The sequence below is a fragment of the Balaenoptera musculus genome, chromosome 19, assembly GCF_009873245.2.
Source record: "Balaenoptera musculus isolate JJ_BM4_2016_0621 chromosome 19, mBalMus1.pri.v3, whole genome shotgun sequence".
Taxonomy (NCBI): domain Eukaryota; kingdom Metazoa; phylum Chordata; class Mammalia; order Artiodactyla; family Balaenopteridae; genus Balaenoptera; species Balaenoptera musculus.
Window position 1 is genome coordinate 5,636,058 of NC_045803.1, and position 19,720 is coordinate 5,655,777.

Genomic DNA, 19,720 nt, shown 5'->3' on the forward strand with positions numbered 1-19,720 from the left:
AAACCCGGAAGCGGAGAGAGGGGCACAGTCCTCGGCTTTTCTGGTTCAACCCGGGTCTTTGGGACGCCCCCAGGCCCCCGATCCGCCACACCTGAGGTTCAGGGATTGTCACGTACGTTAAAACCCCTTCTTCCGCTCGTTCCGCACCTGGTAAGTCCCGGCAGCACCGTGAGACATTCTAGGTCTCCGCCCTGGCCTTTCCGCCCTAGGTCCAGGTAGACACCGCTTGCCGCGTCGCTTTCCTGCTCAGAACCCTTCAGTGACTTCCGCAGGCTCGGATCCCCTCTCCCTCTCAGACGCGCTGTTTCAAGTCCTCACTCCGGAGGTGGATTCTCGTCCTCCCATTCGACCCTTCCCGGGCAGAGATGGCCGTGCAGACCCGGAGGCCATATCTTCTCCTTGGCCTTGGGGTCGTACAGACATCACCCCTCTCCTGACACCCTCCCCATCTACGCGACCTCTGGAGTCGGCCCGGCCCCTCCTCTCCCTAGTCATCCACTTTGCACTCACTGCCTTAGAGATCTCTGCCCCACGCACTGGAACAGGTGACATGCACCCGTTCGGTGACACTCTTTGTGTTTGTTCTGGACAAAACGCATCCCACTGTCTGTGCTTGTCGTGGTGTGTTTACATTCCCGAAGCCTCACTGGAAAATGCACTTCGTGGGCAAGGGACATCTTTCTCTCTCTTCCATACCTGTGAATGTACAGGGCAGGGGATGGAGCAGAGTCCGAGAGAGAGAATGAGAAAGACTGAGAGAGAAAGTAATAGTGAAAAAGAGAGGGTGAAATGGAGGATGGGGCAGGTGGATGTGGAGATACAGTAAGAGCAAAAGAGTGAACCAGAGGAAGAAACCTAGATTAAAAGGCACCTCCAGAAAGACAAAGGGAAGCAAATTGGACGAGAGGGACCTTGATGGGGTAGAAGTGGGAGCAGCAAGGGGCCGGTACATCGAACTGAGAGAGCGAGGGGTGGGGGGGTGGGGGATATCAAAGAGTTCAGGCCATGGACACCAGAGACACGTGGTGCTGGGACAGAAAGAGGGGCAAGAGGTGACAGGGAGAGCAGAGGGAGAAACAGAGCAGGGAGGAAATTCCCTGGCATTAATCCCTTCAATGCCTTCTCATTGCCCTCAGGACGAAAATCCAGACTCCACTGTACGACTTTATAGCTGGGAGCTCTGGAGGTGAGGTGACCCTCCGGAGTTGGTCCAGTTCGAGGGAAGGAATAGGCTTTTCTATCCTGCACTGATCAGACATTGGACACTGGCTGTCCAATGAGGTGCCGTGATTTGGGGGCGGCAGCTCCCTGTGGCTGAGTCCAGTTTTCAAGGGGAGGCGGGGTGTTGAGCTGTGAGCCGTCAGCAGCCAAACTCCTGGCTGTGAGGAAGTTCCTGTCTGGATCCTGAGGGGGTGGATTCAGGAGGTTTACTGTACATAGTAACTTCTGTGGGGTCTCTTAGGAGTGTGAAGTTCATCGACCCATAAGGGGTTCAAGGGAAAATTTTCACAGACCATTTTGGATGGGGGAATCTCATCATTACTGACCAAGCATTACTGAAGGTGTCACGTGGGTTCTGTGGGACACAGATGACATTTTGAAGGGTTTCCCTGGAAGATACTGGAGTCTCGTCGGAATATGTGGATCGTTGGAGACATTACTCTTGCATTATGACATTATGGCAGTGCCTGACTTTAGGGCAAGGTCTCCAAGAAGGAATATATGGGATCCTGGGTTGGTGGGTGTCTTCCTGCCAGAACAAAAGCTACCGATGTTTGGAACGTGGTGTGGGATGCCATGGCAGAGTGTGCAGATCAGTAGGGGATTCTGTCCTGTAACACTGTGGGGTGCCCACGGGGAGCCTGTAGGAGTGTGGGGCGGGACTGCGGTCAGGTGACCTGTAGGAGTGTGGGGCGGGACTGGGGTCAGGTGACCTGTAGGAGTGTGGGGCGGGACTGGGGTCAGGTGACCTGTAGGAGTGTGGGGCGGGACTGGGGTCAGGTGACCTGTAGGAGTGTGGGGCGGGACTGGGGTCAGGTGACCTGTAGGAGTGTGGGGCGGGACTGGGGTCAGGTGATGGGGGTTTTCATTGGGGGGGGGCTCGCTGGGGGTGGATCTCTGGGCACAAACCTGGAGGAAGCTGTAAGTCAGGACAGGACGGCATCCTTCGGCCACTGCCACTGTGTCATCAGTTTGTATCTCTGGGCAGTTATTTTGTTTAGCATATACAGATGGTGATATTGTCCCATCTTAAAAAGAAACAGCAAAAAAGAGCCCTTTACTACATTTGCCCATCCTTAAAACAAAAAATCTTCAATTAGCTACGTTTCCCACTCTAGTAAGTGCCCTTTCTTACTCTCCATTTCAGAACAAAATAAACAAGTAAAAAGTTGTTTATTTCACTGCTTCAATTCTTGCTTCCAATTCTCATTTGAAACCCATTCAGTCCAGCTTTCACACCCACTGTTCCACGGATACTTTGCTTATCTAAACGTATTTCTAAATCTAGTGGTATATTCTCAGTCATCATCTTGTCCTTTCAAAAACTTGTTGCACTCCGTCTTCTGGAAGCACTTTTTTCTTGGCTTTCACATCACACTGTTTTTAGAAAATAAATTTAGCTAGCTACCAGCCGTCCGTTTTAATTTTCTTCTCCGTGTTCACTTCTCAGTTTCCTGTGCCTCTTTCTCCGACCTCCCTGGTCCCTGACTGTGGGAGTATCTCTGGCCTTAGTCCTTGAATTTCTTTTCTCTGTCTGCACCCACTGTTTCTAACTCATGTCATAACTTTAAACACTGATGTCTCCTTTCACGTCTCCACCCAGACCTCTCCCCTGAAACCGCAGTCCTGTACCCAGCTTATCCAGCTGTCACCTCAGCATCTCTGCTGGGACAGCCAACTGGCATCTTCACCTTAATATGTCCAAAAATGACCCCCCCGAACCCTCCCAGATATGTTCTCTTGCCGTCCTCCACGTCTCAGTATAGGGCGACCCTGTACTTAGGTCCTGGGGCTTACGTGAGCATCTCAGCATGTTTTAAAAATATACACTGCTTTACTCGCTAGTGTTTTAACTAATGACAAAAAAATAAAAATTAAAAATAGATGTTTAGTTAAAATGGATAAGGGAATAATACATGGTTCTAAAATCTCCTGGGGTATGGGGAAAAAGGTTTGAAGACCACAGCCCTTTCTTATCTGCTTTCTTTAATACCCTTTAAAAAAATATATATATATATATAATTGAAGTATAGTTGATTTACAATGTTGTGTTAGTTTCAGGTGTACAGCACAGTGATTCAGTTGTATATTATATACATATTATATATATATTCTTTTTCAGATTGTTTTCCCTTATAGATTATTACAGGATATTGAGTATAGTTTCCTGTGCTATACAGTAGGTCCTTGTTGGTTATCTGTTTGATACATAGTAGTGTGTATATGTTAATCCCAACCTCCTAATTTATCCCTCACCCCTCTCCCCTTCGGTAGTCATAAGTTTGTTTTCTGTGTCTGTGGGTCTATTTCTGTTTTGCAAGTAAGTTCATTTGTACCTCTAATACCCTTCTGATCTTTTCTCCTACTTGTCCCCTCCTCACTCACTCTACTGAAGCCGCACAGGCCTGTTGGCCCTTTCCGGGACCAGGACACTACCACTTCAGGGCCTTCCCATGGTGTCCCTCTGCCTAGAAGCCTCTGACCCTTCACTTGCAGGTGGCAAAATCCCTTCTTTCCTCAGGTCTTTGTTCTGCCATCACCTCTCACTGGCACCTTCTCTGGCTTCTCCCTCCTCCCCCGCCCCCCTAATCACATTCCAGCCACTCCCTCACCCCTACTTCCGGTGCATATCGCCTGCTCTGCATGTTTTTCTGCTGCTTCCCTTCCCCGTCCCCTTCCCCTGGCTGGATGTGCATGACAGCAAGGCCCCAGGAGACAGCAGAGCCACAGGGTGGGAGGCGGGCTGGGCTTGCCTCCTCTGAGCGGTGCTGAACTCTGGCGTCACAGTAGATTGCTGCGGCATTTTGCAGATACATCTTTTGTGCCTCCTGACCAGAGATTCCCCTTCAAAGAGTCATGTGGAATGGAACCTCCATAATGTTTAAAGTGCCTCCGGTGATTCCGACCTGTATCCAGCTTTGAGCACCAAGGCCCTGGGTCCTCCGTGTATGAAGCTGAGATCAGCCCATGATCCAGAGAGGTGAGGGGGCTCAGTTCTGAGTGGAGTTTGATCAGGGCTGGTCTGTGACCAAGGGGAGGGTCCGTCCATCCCCGAGCCCCCCTGCTACAGCGTACGTGGGGGCTTCAGGAGGGGAGCGAGATCTGAAGGAAAGGGTGGGAAAACTCACCTCTTGGTCTCTGTGTGGGAGTTTACTGTCCTGAGCCCCTCCTGGGACAGTGGGCAGCAGGGGACTGTCTGTTCCACATGCTGAGGTCTTCCCTGTGTGTGTGGTGGTGACTCAGGAAGGGGGTGTGTTGATTCCAAGCATTAAACAGCCTATTCTTGACACTCAGGATTGACTTCTCAAGACTGATCTTTGCCTGAGGAAGAAATCTGGAAGACGAGGAAGAGGAAAGAACAGGAGTCAGGAATGGCTCTTTCTCAGGTAAAGTCATATTCTCAGTTGATTGTTTTGTCTGTCCTTCCTGAAATGCCCTTTTCTGGACTCACTAATCTTATCTGACTCTGAAGTATCCCGCTTGACACCTGTACAGTCACAGTCACCCGGGTCCTTCCCTCAGGGCCTGTCATCTCCACTTAGATCCCGTCTCCCCATGACCCAGTGACCTGGAACTTGTGAAGAGGCTCCACTGGGCCTAGTCCTGGGCAGGGCTTCACACCCATGGACTGGAGACGTGGTGTCAGTGCTACTGGACAGCAGGGATTGCTTAGCGGCCCATCTAGATGCATTGTCTGCTCTCTGTCAACCAGGATAAAGAAGCTGCACTATATATATATATAGTGCTCAAACCTCCAACAAAGCAGCAGCTTAGGTACTAGGATGTAAAGCATCCCCTTCCCTATCTCCATGCCTCATGTCTCAGTGGGGAACCACTGTTGCAGGTTTTGTGGCAAGACTCAGCTCAGATCTTGTAAGATTGCATTTCACATCATTATGCAATTTTAGGGAAAATTCTCCATTGAATGTTTGTTGTAATATTTTATTCTGCAAATTTTAAAAACACACACAGTATGTGTCTAGAAGTGGTTTTCACATTAGTAAACACAGATGCAGCTTGATCTTCATTGGAACTTTCTCTTAATGAAGACTCATGGGACCTTTACAATTTCTTGCCGACATAAAGAACGTGTCAGTGGCTGCCTTGGAGCAGGCTGACTTCTCTGCAGATGTCTGACGATTTCTCTGGGCAACCTGTGACTACTGGGTCAAGAATGGTGCATGTCATATTTTGATAGATTTTGTCAGATGTCCCCCCCTAAAGCTGCAAAGGTTCCTTCCCCGCCACCAACATGTGAGATTTTCCTCAATGTAAGCAAAACTTGATACTGTATTCTTTTTGTATTTTGAAAATTTGGGGGAAAATGACAATCCTTTGTATTTCCATTTCCAACTACTTGTGAGTCAAGTTCATTCTTTTATGGAAATAAAACATGGATCTTCATACTTTTGCTCAGTTTTCTTTTGATATATTTTTAAAAGCTATTTTATATTTTGTAGTTTAATTCTTTACACATGTCCTGGTATCCTTCTTAGTTTAGCATTTCTTTGCAGTGAAACATAAATCTTTATTTCTTGCCCTCTGCTTTCTGATCTTGCTTGAGAAGGCCTCACCTCACATAATTTTAAAATACTGTGTTCCGTGTAGTCCTAATCGTCCCTGTTTATGTCTTTTTTTTTTTTTTTAAATTGAAGGCAAGCTTTTTTTTTTTCTTTTTTTTAAATTTATTTTATTTATTTATTTATGGCTGTGTTGGGTCCTCGTTTCTGTGCGAGGGCTTTCTCTAGTTGTGGCAAGTGGGGGCCACTCCTCATCGCGGTGCGCAGGCCTCTCACTATCACGGCCTCTCTTGTTGCGGAGCACAGGCTCCAGACGCGCAGGCTCAGTAGTTGTGGCTCACGGGCCCAGTTGCTCCGCGGCATGTGGGATCTACCCAGACCAGGGCTCGAACCCGTGTCCCCTGCATTGGCAGGCAGACTCTCACACTGCACCACCATGGAAGCCCTATAATTATGTCTTTAATTTGGATTTAACTAAATCTCTAATTTGGCTTTTTTGTGTATATCTTGCAGCTATTTTATTTCATTCATTTTAGTTTCAGATATTACCCACACTTGTGCATACCCCCCCCCACACACACATTCACGCGTGTCAATAGGTTCACATGTAATTTGGCAAGGCCCACCATTTTGTTTTTCTCTTCAAAATTTTCTCTCTCCTAAATACAATGCAGACTTTTTATTTGAAATCCCACATTCCTTTTGCCTTTGAATTGCTCTGAATTTCTAAATCCCTGAGGTCTTTACGCCGTTTTCTGGTCTTGGATCGCGTCTCTGTTATATCCTTCAGTAAAGTTTTTAAAATTTCCTCACATATGTCTTATGAGTGGGTGTCACAGTGAAATCGCTAATGGGAATTTGCTTCTCCCTCTTCTGGTCCCGGCTTAGGCGTCCTGCGCAGTGGGGAATGGCGGGAGCCTGCTGGCCCACTTGCCTCAGCCTTACCTTTAGTGGAAATGCCTCCACTGCTTCCAATGACTGTGATGCCTGGTGAAATAGTTTTGCTTAATAACAGTTCCTTTAATTTCCTACTTGGCATAATTTTGGGGGGGTTAGTTTACCATATCCACTTTTTAAAAAATTTATTGAAGTATAGTTGATTTACAATGTTGTGTTAATTTCTGCTGTACAGCAAAGTGACTCAATTATATATATATATATATATATATATATATATATATATATATATATATATATGTTCTTTTCCATTCTGGTTTATCACAGGGTATTGAATATAGTTCCCTGTGCTATACAGTAGGACCTTGTTGCTTATCCCTACTTGGCATCATTTTATTTATTTGTTTATTTTTTTGGCTGCATTGGGTCTTCTTTGCGGCACACGGGCTTTCTCTAGTTGCGGTGAGTGAGGGCTATTCTTCGATGCGGTGCACGGGCTTCTCATTGTGGTGGCTTCTCATGTTGCGGCACATGGGCTTCAGTAGTTGCAGCACGTGGGCTCAGTAGTTGTGTCACATGGGCTTAGTTGCTCCACCGCATGTGGGATCTTCCCAGACCAGGGTTGAACCCATGTCCCCTGCATTGGCAGGCGGATTCTTAACCACTGCGCCACCAGGGAAGCCCGGCATAATTTTAATCATCCAGTATTTCTTCAAAGGTCTACTGCCGTGATAAACATTTTTTCTATTTAATCTGCTAAATTAACCTACAACATTAGTAAATTTCCTCATCTTGAATCACTTTTTTTTTTTATTAGTGGAATAAACTCCACTTGGCTTTTGTTGGTGGCTGAATATCTGAGTTAAATGGATAGACCTGTATTTATGTTTTTGCATGTATGTGGACTCTGTCATGCTTGAAGATACCACTCATACTCTAGCTCATCCAGGTACTGAATATCACTTAGTGTGTAGAACATAATATGTATCTCCTCCACATAAACAATCCTGTGTTGAATAATTTCATTTGTATATTTCTTCCATTGTCCTCAAAATGGGAAATCTACAGTGATTCAGTGGATCTGATATCCTCTGCTGGAAAAATATAATAAAATTAGGGACATATAAATTACTCAAAATGATCTGTCACTTCAACTGAATCAATCCTTACACCTCTTTCCTACTCACATTTTGTGTGAAGACAAGAACTCTCCCCATGGTCTCTTAGTGAAACATGCTTTTTATTTCAGGCACTGTTGACATTCAGGGATGTGGCCATAGAATTCTCTCAGGAGGAGTGGGAATGCCTGGACCCTGCTCAGAGGGCCTTGTACAGGGACGTGATGCTGGAGACCTACAGGAACCTGCTCTCCCTGGGTGAGGATAACGTCCCTCCAGAAGTTGGGATCTGCCCTAGTGAGTCTCTTGAGAACCCCTGCCTTGCCTGACTGAGATTGAAGCTGTGTTGACTGTGAAATGAAACGCAGGATAATGCAGCATCTGGAGTTTAACCTTCCCCTCTCTTTAGATGGTCACACACATCAGATTAGTAGTGGCTCCAGAAGATGAGTAAAAACAAAATCTTATGGCAAACTTTAAAAAATTTCCAATTCTGGATCCACTCTTATCCCTGTAGTTTTCATTCAGTAGTTCTTGGAAGACAACTAGGTTATCTTTTTAAAAGATGCTCCTTAAGCATTCAGAATGAGACAGTGAGTGAACAGATTTGTGAAATATGTTTTTAGACACATCTGTAATGTCCTCTCAAAAGAACAAAGGGCTAGAATTGTATTCTGGAAAAGCCACAGCACATTATGTTCCTCTCTTATAAGCAGAAAACTCTTTTTCTGACCTGAATATTATTTAAATTTTGGAGCAAGGGAGAAAGCCCCAGAATGTGGAGAACAAAATGAAAGAAGTGAAAAAAGTAAGTGGGTGGGAAGGTATCAAAGGTGTGAACGTCGGTAAGAGCTCAGAAGGGCAAAGAGGAAGCCGCACCATTAATAGTGTTTGGGAAAGTCCCCGTAAGTGGGAAAGTTCTATGGGAAAACAAATGTTTATTTCTTGTGAGCTGTCAAAGGAAATTTTTCTTCCCTTCCACTATTTGCTTTCTTCTTCAGACATGTAAAAGTTCATCCTTCCAGCCTCCAGGGTTGCTCCAGCTCATGCAAAGACCAAGGCAAAATTTTGATCATGACCTATGACACTCTTTGTGGGGCACTGGGAGGGCTGGTTATAAGAGGTCCTCTTTCTTCTTTGGTCTCATTCTATACCCAGTTTTCAGTCCACACAGATCAGAGCTGAAGCCTCCCCAGTCCTGGCCCCAGTTCTTCTCCAGGTTCCATTCCCATTTCAATACTTGGGAGACCTTCTCATGGGATGGGAAAACATTGCCATCTGGGGCCCCAGGAGAGTGCATGGGGCTATCTCAAGTCCTCTCTGCCTCTTTAGGACTTCCAGCCGTTTCTTCAGTTCTGCTTTTGCCACACATCAAGGAGTATGTGTAACAGAAGTGGTGTGGGTCTTTTGATCCAGCAGTAAAATTGCTTTTACTCAGCGGGAGTATATGCAGTACCATACCATACCTTGAGTTCTGGTGTGTTGTGCTTTTGTTTCTTTCTTAGAGTATTTTCTAATTTCCCTTGTGAGATCACCTCTGACCCGTTGGTTGTTTTAAGAGTGTTTTAAAATTTCCATATATTTGTGAGCTTTCCAGTTTCCCTTAAGTTAATCATTTCTATTTTCATTCTACTGTGGTCGGAGAAAATATTTTGTATGATTTCGGTCTTTTTCAACTTATTGAGACTTGCTTTATGGTTTAATATATGGTCTATCCTAGAGAATGTTCCATGTGCACCTAGAGAAGAATGTGTATTTTGCTTTTACTGGGTGGAGTGTTCTATATATGTCTGTGAGAGCTAGTTGGTTTATAGTCTTGCCCAAATCCTCTGTGTCCTTACTGAACTTCTGCCTGGCTGTACTCTCTATTAAAAGGGGGAAATGGAAGTCTCCAAATGTTATTCTAGAACTGTTATTTCTTCCTTAAATTCTGTCGGTGTTTGCTTCATATATTTGGGGGCCCTCTTGTTTAGGTGTGTATATGTTCATATTTGTTGTAATTCCTTGTTATCCTTTTTTTAAATAAATAATGTCCTTCTTTGTCTCATAAAAAATTTTGACTTAAAGTTTATTTTGTCTGATAATAGTATAGCACTCCAGGTCTCTTTTGGTTACTATTTGCATGGAATTTGTATTAGTTTGCTAGGGCTGCCATAACAAAGTAGCACAGCCTGGGTGTCTTAAACATCAGAAATGTATTTTCTCATGGTTTTGGAAGCTAGAAATCTGAGATCAGGTTGTCAGCAGAGTTGTGTTATCCGAGGTTATTCTCTTTAGCTTGTGGCTGGCTGTCTTTTCCTACCCGTGTCTTCATATGGTCTTCCCTCTGTGTGTGTCTGTGTCGTAATCTCCTCTTCTTATAAGGACACCAGTCATTGGATTAGAGCCCACTCCATTGACCTCATTTAACCTTAATTACTCCTTTAAAAGCCCTATCTTCAAGTACAGTCATATTTTGAGGTATTTGAGGTTAGGACCACAATTTTGCGGGGGGGACACAATTCACCCCATAATTTTGAGTGGGGACACAATTCACCCCATAACAGATTCATTTGCTGTTCTTTCATTTCTAACCTATTTGCATCTTTGTATCTAAAGTGAGTCTCCTACATATAGAATATAGGCATACCCTGGAGATATTGTGGATTTGGTTCTAGACCACTGCCATAAAACAAATATCACAATAAAGTGAGCCACGAATTATTTTGTTTCCTGGTGCATATGAAAGTTACATTTGCATTATACAGTAGTCTATTAAGTGTACAATAGCAATATGTCTAAAAAAATGTACATACCTTAATTAAAAAATACTTTAGGGAATTCCCTGGTGGTCCAGTGATTAGGACTCTGTGATTCCACTGCAGGGGGGCACAGGTTCAATTCCTGCTCACGGGACTAAGATCCTGCATGCTGTGTGGCACGGCCAAAACAAAACAAAAAAAAAACTTTATTGCTAAAAAACGCTAATGATCATCTGAGCCTTCAGTGAATCATAATCCTTTTGCTGGTGGAGGGTCTTGCCTGGATGTTTGATGGCTGTTGACTGATCAGGGTGGTGGTTGCTAAAGGTTGGGTGGCTGCAGCAATCTCTTTTTTCTTTTTTCAAAATTTTATTTATTTATTTATTTATTTTTGTCGGCGTTGGGTCTTTGTTGCTGCACGCGGGCTTTCTCTAGTCGCGGCGAGCAGGGGCTACTCTTCGTTGAGGTGCGCGGGCTTCTCGTTGCAGTGGCTTCTCTTGTTGCGGAGCACGGGCTCTAGGCGTGCGGGCTTCAGTAGTTGTGGCACGCAGGCTCAGTAGTTGTGGCGCACGGGCTTAGCTGCTGCACGGCATGTGGGATCTTCCCGGACCAGGTCTCAAACCCGTGTCCCCTGCATTGGCAGGCGGATTCTTAACCACTGCATCTCTAGGGAAGCCCTTCTTTTCTTTTTTTAAACATTTTTATTGGAGTATAGTTGATGCAGTTTCTTAGAATAAGACAACTAAGAGGTTTGCCTGATCGGCTGACTCTTCCTTTCATGTAGCAAGCAATGTTGTTTGGTAACATTTTACCCACAGTCGAACTTCTTTCAGAACTGGAGTCAGTCCTCTCAAACCCTGCGGCTGCTTTATCAACTAAGTTTATGTAATATTCTAAATCCTTTATTTAACATTTCAGTGGTCTCCACAGCATCTTCACCAGGAATAGATTCCATCTCAAGAAACCACTTTCTTTGCTCATCCATAAGAAGCAACTCCTCATCTGTTAAAGTTTTATCATGAGATTGCAGCAATTCAGTCACATCTTCAGGCTCCACTTCTGGTTCTCTTGCTATTTTCGCCACATCTGTAGTTACTTCCACTGAAGTCTTGAACCCCTCAAAGTCATCCATGAGGGTTGGAATCAACTTCTCCCAAACTCTTGTAAATGTTGATATTTTGGCCTCTTCCCATGAATCATGAATGTTCTTACTGGCATTTAGTATGGTGGCTCCTTTCCAGAAGGTTTTCAGTTTAATTTGCCCAGCTCCATCAGAGGAATCACTGTCTATGGCAGCTATAGCCTCACAAAATGTATTTCCTGAATAATAAGACTTGAAAGTTGAAATTACTCCTTAATCCATGGGCTGCAAAATGGATGTTGTGTTAGCAGTCATGAAAACAACATAAATTTTGTACATCTCCATCAGAGCTCTTGGGTGACCAGGTGCATTGTCTGTGAGCAGTAGTATTTTGAAAAGAATCTTTTTTTCTGAGCAGTAGGTCTTAGTACTGGGCTTAAAATATTCAGTAAACCATGTTGTAAACAGATGTGCTGTCATCCAGGCTTTGTTGGTCCATTTATAGAGCACAGGCAGAGAAGATTTAACATAATTCTTTAGGGCCCTAGGATTTGGGGAATGGTAAGTGAGCATTGGCTTCAACTTAAAATCACCAGCTGTATTAGATCCTAACAAGAGAGTCAGCCTCTCCTTTGAAGCTTTGAAGCCAGGCATTGACTTCTCCTCTCTAGTTATGAAAGTGCTAAATGGCATCTTCTTCCAATATAAGGTTGTTTTATCTACATTGAAAATTTGTTTAGTGTAGACACCTTCGTTAATTATCTTAGCTAGATCTTCTCGATAACTTGCTGCAGCTTCTACATCAGCACGTGCTGCTTCACCTTGCACTTTTATGCTATGGAGATGGCTTCTTTCCTAAAACTTCATGAACCAACCTCTGTTAGCTTCAGACTTTTCTTCTGCAGCTTCCTCACTTCTTTCAGCCTTCTTAGAAGAGAGTTAGGGACTTGCCCTGGATTAGACTTTGGCTTAAGGGAATGTTGTGGCTGGTTTGGTCTTCTATCCAGACCATTAAAACTTTCGGCACATCAGCAATATGGCTATTTTGCTTTCTTATCATTCATGTGTTCACTGGAGTAGCACTTTTAATTTCCTTCAAGAACTTTTCCTTTGTGTTTACAGCTTGGCTGTTTGGTGCAAGAGGCTTAGCTTTTGGCCTGTTTCAGCTTTCAGTATGCCTTCTTCACTAAACTTAGTTGTTTCTAGCTTTTGATTTAAATTTAGAGATGTGTGACTTTTCCTTTCACTTGAACACTTGACCTAATTTCAATATTGCTATGTGTCAGAGAATAGGGAGGCTGAGAGAGAAAGAGAGAGAGAGAGATGGGGGAATAGCCAGTCAGTGGAGCAATCAGAGCACAACTCATTTACTGATTTAAGTTAGCTGTCTATATGGGGTGCAGTTCGTGGTACCTCAAAACAATTACAGTAATAACATCAAAGATCACTGATCACAGGTCACCAAAATGAATATAATAATAATGAAAAAGTCTGAGATACTGCAAGAATCACCAAAATGTGACACAGAGACACAAAGTGAGCAAATGCTGTTGGAAAAACGGTGCCAGCATATTTGCTCAACACAGGGTTGCCAGAAACCTTCAATTTGTAAAAAATGCAATATCTGTGAAGCGCAATAAAGAGAAGTGCAATAAAAGGAAGTATGCCTGTATAGTTGGAGCCTATTTTTTAAATCCCTGCTGCAAACCTCTACCCTTTAATTGGAGTTTAATCCATTTACATTTAATTGGAGTTTAATCCATTTAATTGGAGTTTAATCCATTTACATTTACTGTAATTAGTGATAAAGGAGGACCTCTGTCACTAGCTGTTTGTTTTCCATGTGTCTTATATCTTTTCTCCTCAAGTCTTCCATTACTGCCTTCTTTGTGTTAGATAGGTATTTCCTAATGTACAATTTTGATTCCTTCCTGTTTCCTTTACTATACAGTTGGCCCTTGGATGATGTGGGGGTTTGCGGTACTGACCCTCCACACAGTTGAAAACTGTTTATAATTTATAGTCAGTCCTCCGTATATGCAATTCTTCTGTATATGTGATTTCTTCTTATCTGTGGTTCTGTATCTTATCTGTGTTTATTTTGTTTTTTTTTGTTTTTTGTTTTTTGGTTTTTTTGGCCATGCTGCACGGCTGTGGGATCTCAGTCCCTGACCAGGGATTGAACCTGGGGGCCACAGTAGTGAAAGCTCCGAATCCTAACCACTATAACCTGGCTTTTCAATGTGTCTGCTCTTTGCCCCAACTTTAATCTCTTGCCCCAAGTGTCAGCAGCTAATACATTTCCCTTTATATATGGTTGTTTTTTCTTTTTCCTTTTTATTTGGCCATGCCATGCAGCATGTGGGATTTTAGTCCAACCAGGGATCAAACCCATGCCCCCTGCATTGGGAGCACAGAGTCTTAACCACTGGACCACCAGGGAAGTCCCTAAATATGTTTGATAAGTGCTCCCTGCATAGCATCTCTGCCCTGGGAGAGTTTTGAGTTATGCAACATTTTCCAATTCTCATATTATGTGTTCCTTTGAATATAAGTCCTTTTTCTTGTTCTTAAGGGAGAAATCATTAGATTTCCACAGTCTGTAATTTTGTGTAATTGTGGTTACTTACTATTTACCTGTTGGTTTTATCTTGGTTTATTAAGATTTTTTATTTATTAATTTGTCATTTACAGATTATGGATTTCAGTATCTAGCATAGAGTATGACTGCAGTTCACCAACTGTTAATGTTGTATAATGCCTATTCTGCTTGAATATAGATAGTTTTAGAGTAGATATTCAGAATATTTTGTCACACCAATGATATTTTATTAAATTCTTCCTGATTTTGCTATTACCTTTTTAGTTTTTCAATCTGTAATTTTCATGTATTTATCTTAATCATTATGTTTTTTTGGATTATTTATCATTACTTCATATGGTGCTATCCATTAGCACTTATTTGCATGCAATAAGTTATGTAGTAAATCTGCATTTGTATAATACCTGTTTCTCTTCAAATATGAGACAACCATTTGTCTACTGCCAATTGGTGTGTTCTTTGGTGTGGTAGTCAAAGAATACACTTTCATAGATTATGTAAGTTTACATAGTGTGAGTGATTTGGTTTTAGTGTGTTTGAAAGTAGGCTTCACTTAAAATAATTTAAAATGCATGTATATTTTATTAAAGGATTCTATTTACTTTCTATTCTTAAAGATTTATAGAGTTTGGTTAAGAAGTTTTTCATCTCTTCAATGTAAGTATTACTTTTAGTGTAATATTCATCTTCCAACTCTACTTAATATGAAGACTATGGTTATCTTTCAGATATCTCCATTAGTTTTATGACCAAGGAATTACTAAAGAAGAAAAACATTAATAACAGAGAATTATACCAACCAGTGGTCTTGGGAAGACATGGAAGCCATGGTATTGAGGATTTTGACTTCAGCAAAGTCTGGGGAACTGTGTATGAATTTGAGAATAAGTGTGGATGTGAAGAAAGAAATTCCAAAGGAGAGCTTATGACAGATAACATAAATCACACTGGTAGAAAAGATAAACAATACAGCAAATCCTGGATTAACTTACCTTTAAAACAAAGTGTTCCTTTAAGAAAAAGTGCATGTCAATATTTAAAAAATAGGAAGTCATTTATAAAGAATTTGTTAAAAATTAAAAATAACATAGTTTATGCAGGAAACAAGTATACAGAACATTTTGAAAATAGAACTGGATTAAGCTTTCAGTCATATCTGGCTGAATTGCAGAAATTTCAAACTGAAGAGAAAATTTATGAATGTAATCAAGTTGAGAAGTCTGTCAAAACTTGTTCCTCAATTTCATCACTTCAAAGATTTCCTCCTAGTGTCAAAACCAACATTTGTAACACATATGGAAAGGTTTCTTCCTTCATTCCTATTTATCCTTCATTGCTTACACAGCAACAGAAAACAAACATTAGAGAAAAATTATACAAATGTAATGAATGTGGAAAGACTTTTATCCATCATTCAGTCCTTACTAGTCATCAGAGAATTCATTCTGAGCAGAGACCTTACAAATGTAATGAGTGTAGTAAAGCCTTTAAACAGTTCTCAAACCTCACAAGACATCAGAGAATCCACACTGGAGAGAAACCATATAAATGTAATATATGTGACAAGGTCTTTAATCAGAATTCCCACCTTACAAATCATTGGAGAATTCATACTGGAGAGAAACCACACAAGTGTAATGAATGTGGTAAGGCTTTTATCAAATGTTCAGACCTTTGGCGTCATGAGAGAATTCATACTGGAGAGAAACCTTATAAATGTAACGAATGTGGTAAGGGTTTTACCAAACGTTCATATCTTTGGGATCATCAGAGAATTCATACTGGAGAGAAACCATACAAATGTATTGAATGTGGCAAGGTTTTTAGGCAGTGGTCTACCCTCAGGATTCACCGAAGAATTCATACTGGTGAGAAACCTTATAAATGTAATGAATGTGGCAAAGCTTTTAAGCAGTGCTCACACCTGACTAAACATCAGAATATACATCCTGGAGAAAAGCCACACAAATGTACTGTGTGTGGCAAGGCTTTTATCCACATTTCAAGTCTGGTAAAACATCAGAAAATTCATACTGGAGAAAAACCATACAAATGTAATGAATGTGGTAAGGCTTTCATCCAAAGTTCAAGTCTTATGGAACATCAGAGAATCCATACCGGTGAGAAACCTTATAAATGTAATGAATGTGGCAAAGCCTTCACTGTGCGTTCAAGCCTAACTAAACATAAAAGAAATCATACTGGAGAGAAACCTTACAAATGTAATGAGTGTGATAAAGCCTATACACAATTCGTACACCTTACTAGACATCAGAAAATACATACCAAAAAGAAAAATCATGAATCTAATGTACCTGATAATGCTTTTATTCAGAGCTCAAGCTTGGAGGATCATCAGAGAATTCATGGTAGAGAGAAACCTTACAAATGTAATGAATGTGGCAAATCCTTTAACTGGTGTTCACGCCTCACCCGACATCAGAGGATCCATACTGGAGAGAAACCATATAAATGTAATGTATGTAGCAAGGCCTTCAGTCAAAACTCAAACCTAACAACTCATCAGAGAATTCATACTGGAGAGAAACCTTACAAATGTAATGAATGTGGTAAAGCCTTTAAGCAGTACTCAAGCCTCACCAGACATCAGAATATACATCCTGGAGAGAAGCCACACAAATGTAATATGTGTGGTAAGGCTTTTATCAAACGTTCACACCTTTGGGGTCATGAGAGAATGCATACTGGAGAGAAGTCATACAAATGTACTGAATGTGGCAAGGCCTTTAGACAATGGTCTGACCTTAGGATTCACCAAAGAATTCATACTGGAGAGAAACCCTTAGAAATGTAATGAATGGTGTAAATCATTTAACCATTTTAAACAACGGACTATAATCAGATAACTTATACTAGGGAGACTAAGTCTCTAGTCCTAGATTAATCAATTTCAGATGTTAAGTTCTTCACAGTTATTAAAAGTCAAAATCATTTCAAATTTATGAAATGATGGGTATTGGTAGAGCAAGGAGATCGTTGGAAATGTACCATTTCCTCTTTTTAAAAATACTTTTATCATATGAAGTTTCTTGAAAAGGCTGTATTACTATTGATGTTTTTCAACCTGAAATTTAAAATTTATTGATGTTATGCCTTCATCACTTGCTTTTATGTGTTACCATGATGGGCTCTGCTAAGGGATCATTAAGATAAAAGGGTCTACTTGTATTAGGTGGGGATCATTCATATTCATGTTTTCTGAAGGAACAGGACACTGAATTTTAACAACATTGTGTTTTTGAATGAGAGCTTGGGAAATATATGTAAAACAATGATGTAAATCATAATAATTTCAGATCCTCTTCTACAGATTTGTTGGTACAACAGAGGACCCACTGGATTACCAGTGCTCTGCCCGTTGAGGGTGAAACAGAGCAGTCCTTAAGATTAAGAGACTGAGATTTTCATGAGAATAGGATGATAGGCTAATAGGGACTGCTTATGTGGTAGAAATAATGGAGAAGAAATGATGGTCCTCCTCTCTTTTCAAATAAAATAGCTGATGTCAAAGATGAGAGAGGGGCTTCCCTGGTGGCGCAGAGGTTGGGAGTCTGCCTGCCAATGCAGGGGACACGGGTTTGAGCCCTGGTCTGGGAAGATCCCACATGCCGCGGAGCAACTAAGCCCATGAGCCACAACTACTGAGCCTGCACATCTGGAGCCTGTGCTCCACAACGGGAGAGGCCGTGACAGTGAGAGGCCCGCGCACCGTGATGGGGAGTGGCCACCGCTCGCCGCAACTGGAGAAAGCCCTCACACAGAAACGAAGACCCAACACAGCCAAAAATAAATAAATAAATAAATAAAATAAATTTTTTTAAAAATGAGAGAAAATATAGTCTTATTCTTAGTAACTAAAGAGAACAATTATCAGAAAGGAGAACTTAATCAAAACACCCAGAATGCAGTATACATGTGTAAGATTCATGTTTAACCACTGTATCACTTTGATACCATTTTACTCAAAATGTGTCAGAGTTGTCATGTTTCATTAATACAATTTAATCATTTTAAAACTCTAAATGAATTTTTTTCTATCTTATCAAGCCTATGCCGCATCACTGTGGTACTTCGTAACAAATACTAACAGTACATCTTTAGGACGTTAAGGTTGAAAGGCACCTGCAACAATTTGTTTGCATGATGGAATCAAACAACATACAATTTTATGAATATATATTCACAACATCCTTGAGTTATTCTTTCTACACTCTGCCCCTTGGGTATTTATGTGGATATGATTTAAATACCATAGCAGTACAACTTTAGACTCTGCCCTCTTTAACATTTGAAGTACTATTTGTAAATGTGCACCATACGATTATATTTCAACGTGCCCCGTTTTTTGCCTGCATAAGACCCATGGCTTGCAATGCCTTGATTTATCAGTACACAAGGTAAAAAATAACATATTAAGCATATGAAGTGTTAGGAAGTAGAAAATTTAAGGAATAAAGATAGGAACAGTATTTTATTCTTGGAGCTCTTACTGGAGTAATTTGAAAAGATCACTGATCATAAGTTTCCCCTTAAGAATGAACAGACTTGGGACTTCCCTGGTGGTGCAGTGGTTAAGAATCCACCTGCCAATGCAGGGGACAAGGGTTCGAGCCCTGGTCTAGGAAGATCCCACATGCAGTGGAGCAACTAAGCCCATGTGCCACAACTACTGAGCCTGCACTCTAGAGCCCACGAGCCACAGCTACTGAAGCCCACGTGCCTTGAGCCTGTGCTCCGCAACAAAGAGAAGCCACCACAATGAGAAGCCAGTGCACCGCAACAAATAGTAGCCCCCACTTGCCGCAACTAGAGAAAGCCCCCGCGCAGCAACGAAGACCCAACGCAGCCAAAAATAAATAAATAAAATTAATAAAATTTTTTAAGAAAGAACAAACAGACTAACTTAAGGAGGAAAGGTTGGTTTATTTTGTTTTATTTATAGGCCAACTAGGAACTGAACATATGGACCCCACCCCCTCAAAAATAGTTAATTGCACTTTTGGATATCCCACAGATATAAGATGGACCCTCCAAAAGTTAATACAGAAATCTCTTGTAAAATGGAGTCGGGAGGCCAGAAGGGGGAGCTCTCATGTCCTCCCACTTGACATCAACTGCAAAGCCAATAGGAAGAGAAGTTTCTTCCATCCACCTGGAGAAACGTTACTACTTTACTACCCAGCAGGAGGAAGGAATCATTTATCCTTGCCCAGCAACAGCCCAGCCAATGAGAAACTGTCACAACTCAGCCAATGGAAAGCCTTTATACTTTGAACTTCCAGTTTCCTTTAATGGACTTTTTTTTTTTTTAAGACAGCCCGTCACAAGTTCCCCTTCTCTTCTATGAAAAAGTTTCTCTCCTTTATTTCTCCAGACTTGCCTGTGGTCTGCCATAGATTGCATGTCCCGAATTGCACTTCTTTGCTGTTTCTGAATAAACCCACTTTGCTTGTAAAATAACTGGCTGTTTTATTGTTTTAGGTCAACAACTAGAACCCAAAATCTGGTTTAGATGTCAA

At 41.8% G+C, this 19,720-nt stretch overlaps 1 protein-coding gene and 1 long non-coding RNA gene across 8 annotated transcripts in view; one reads left to right on the forward strand and one right to left on the reverse strand.

Moving 5' to 3' along the window:
* LOC118885075 (zinc finger protein 320-like) lies at window positions 1-19,635 on the forward strand. 7 transcript variants are annotated; one of them, XM_036833409.1, is made up of 6 exons: window positions 11-150; window positions 3,617-3,717; window positions 4,032-4,201; window positions 4,516-4,607; window positions 7,888-8,014; window positions 14,909-17,745. In XM_036833409.1, exons 4-6 carry the CDS (start codon window positions 4,593-4,595, stop codon window positions 16,993-16,995), a joined length of 2,229 nt encoding a protein of 742 aa, XP_036689304.1. In that variant the 5' UTR covers window positions 11-150; window positions 3,617-3,717; window positions 4,032-4,201; window positions 4,516-4,592; the 3' UTR covers window positions 16,996-17,745. The 7 variants fall into 7 exon arrangements, with proteins under 7 accessions (XP_036689305.1, XP_036689304.1, XP_036689308.1 ...); XM_036833410.1 differs by lacking the exon at window positions 3,617-3,717 and having other exon boundaries at window positions 1-112; XM_036833413.1 differs by lacking the exons at window positions 3,617-3,717; window positions 14,909-17,745 and adding an exon at window positions 19,216-19,635.
* LOC118885157 overlaps window positions 12,435-19,720 on the reverse strand; it is a 20,638-nt gene continuing 13,352 nt past the window's right edge. The window contains exon 3 of the long non-coding RNA XR_005017454.1: window positions 12,435-12,595. This is a non-coding gene — a long non-coding RNA (uncharacterized LOC118885157). The remainder of the gene's footprint in view (window positions 12,596-19,720) is intronic.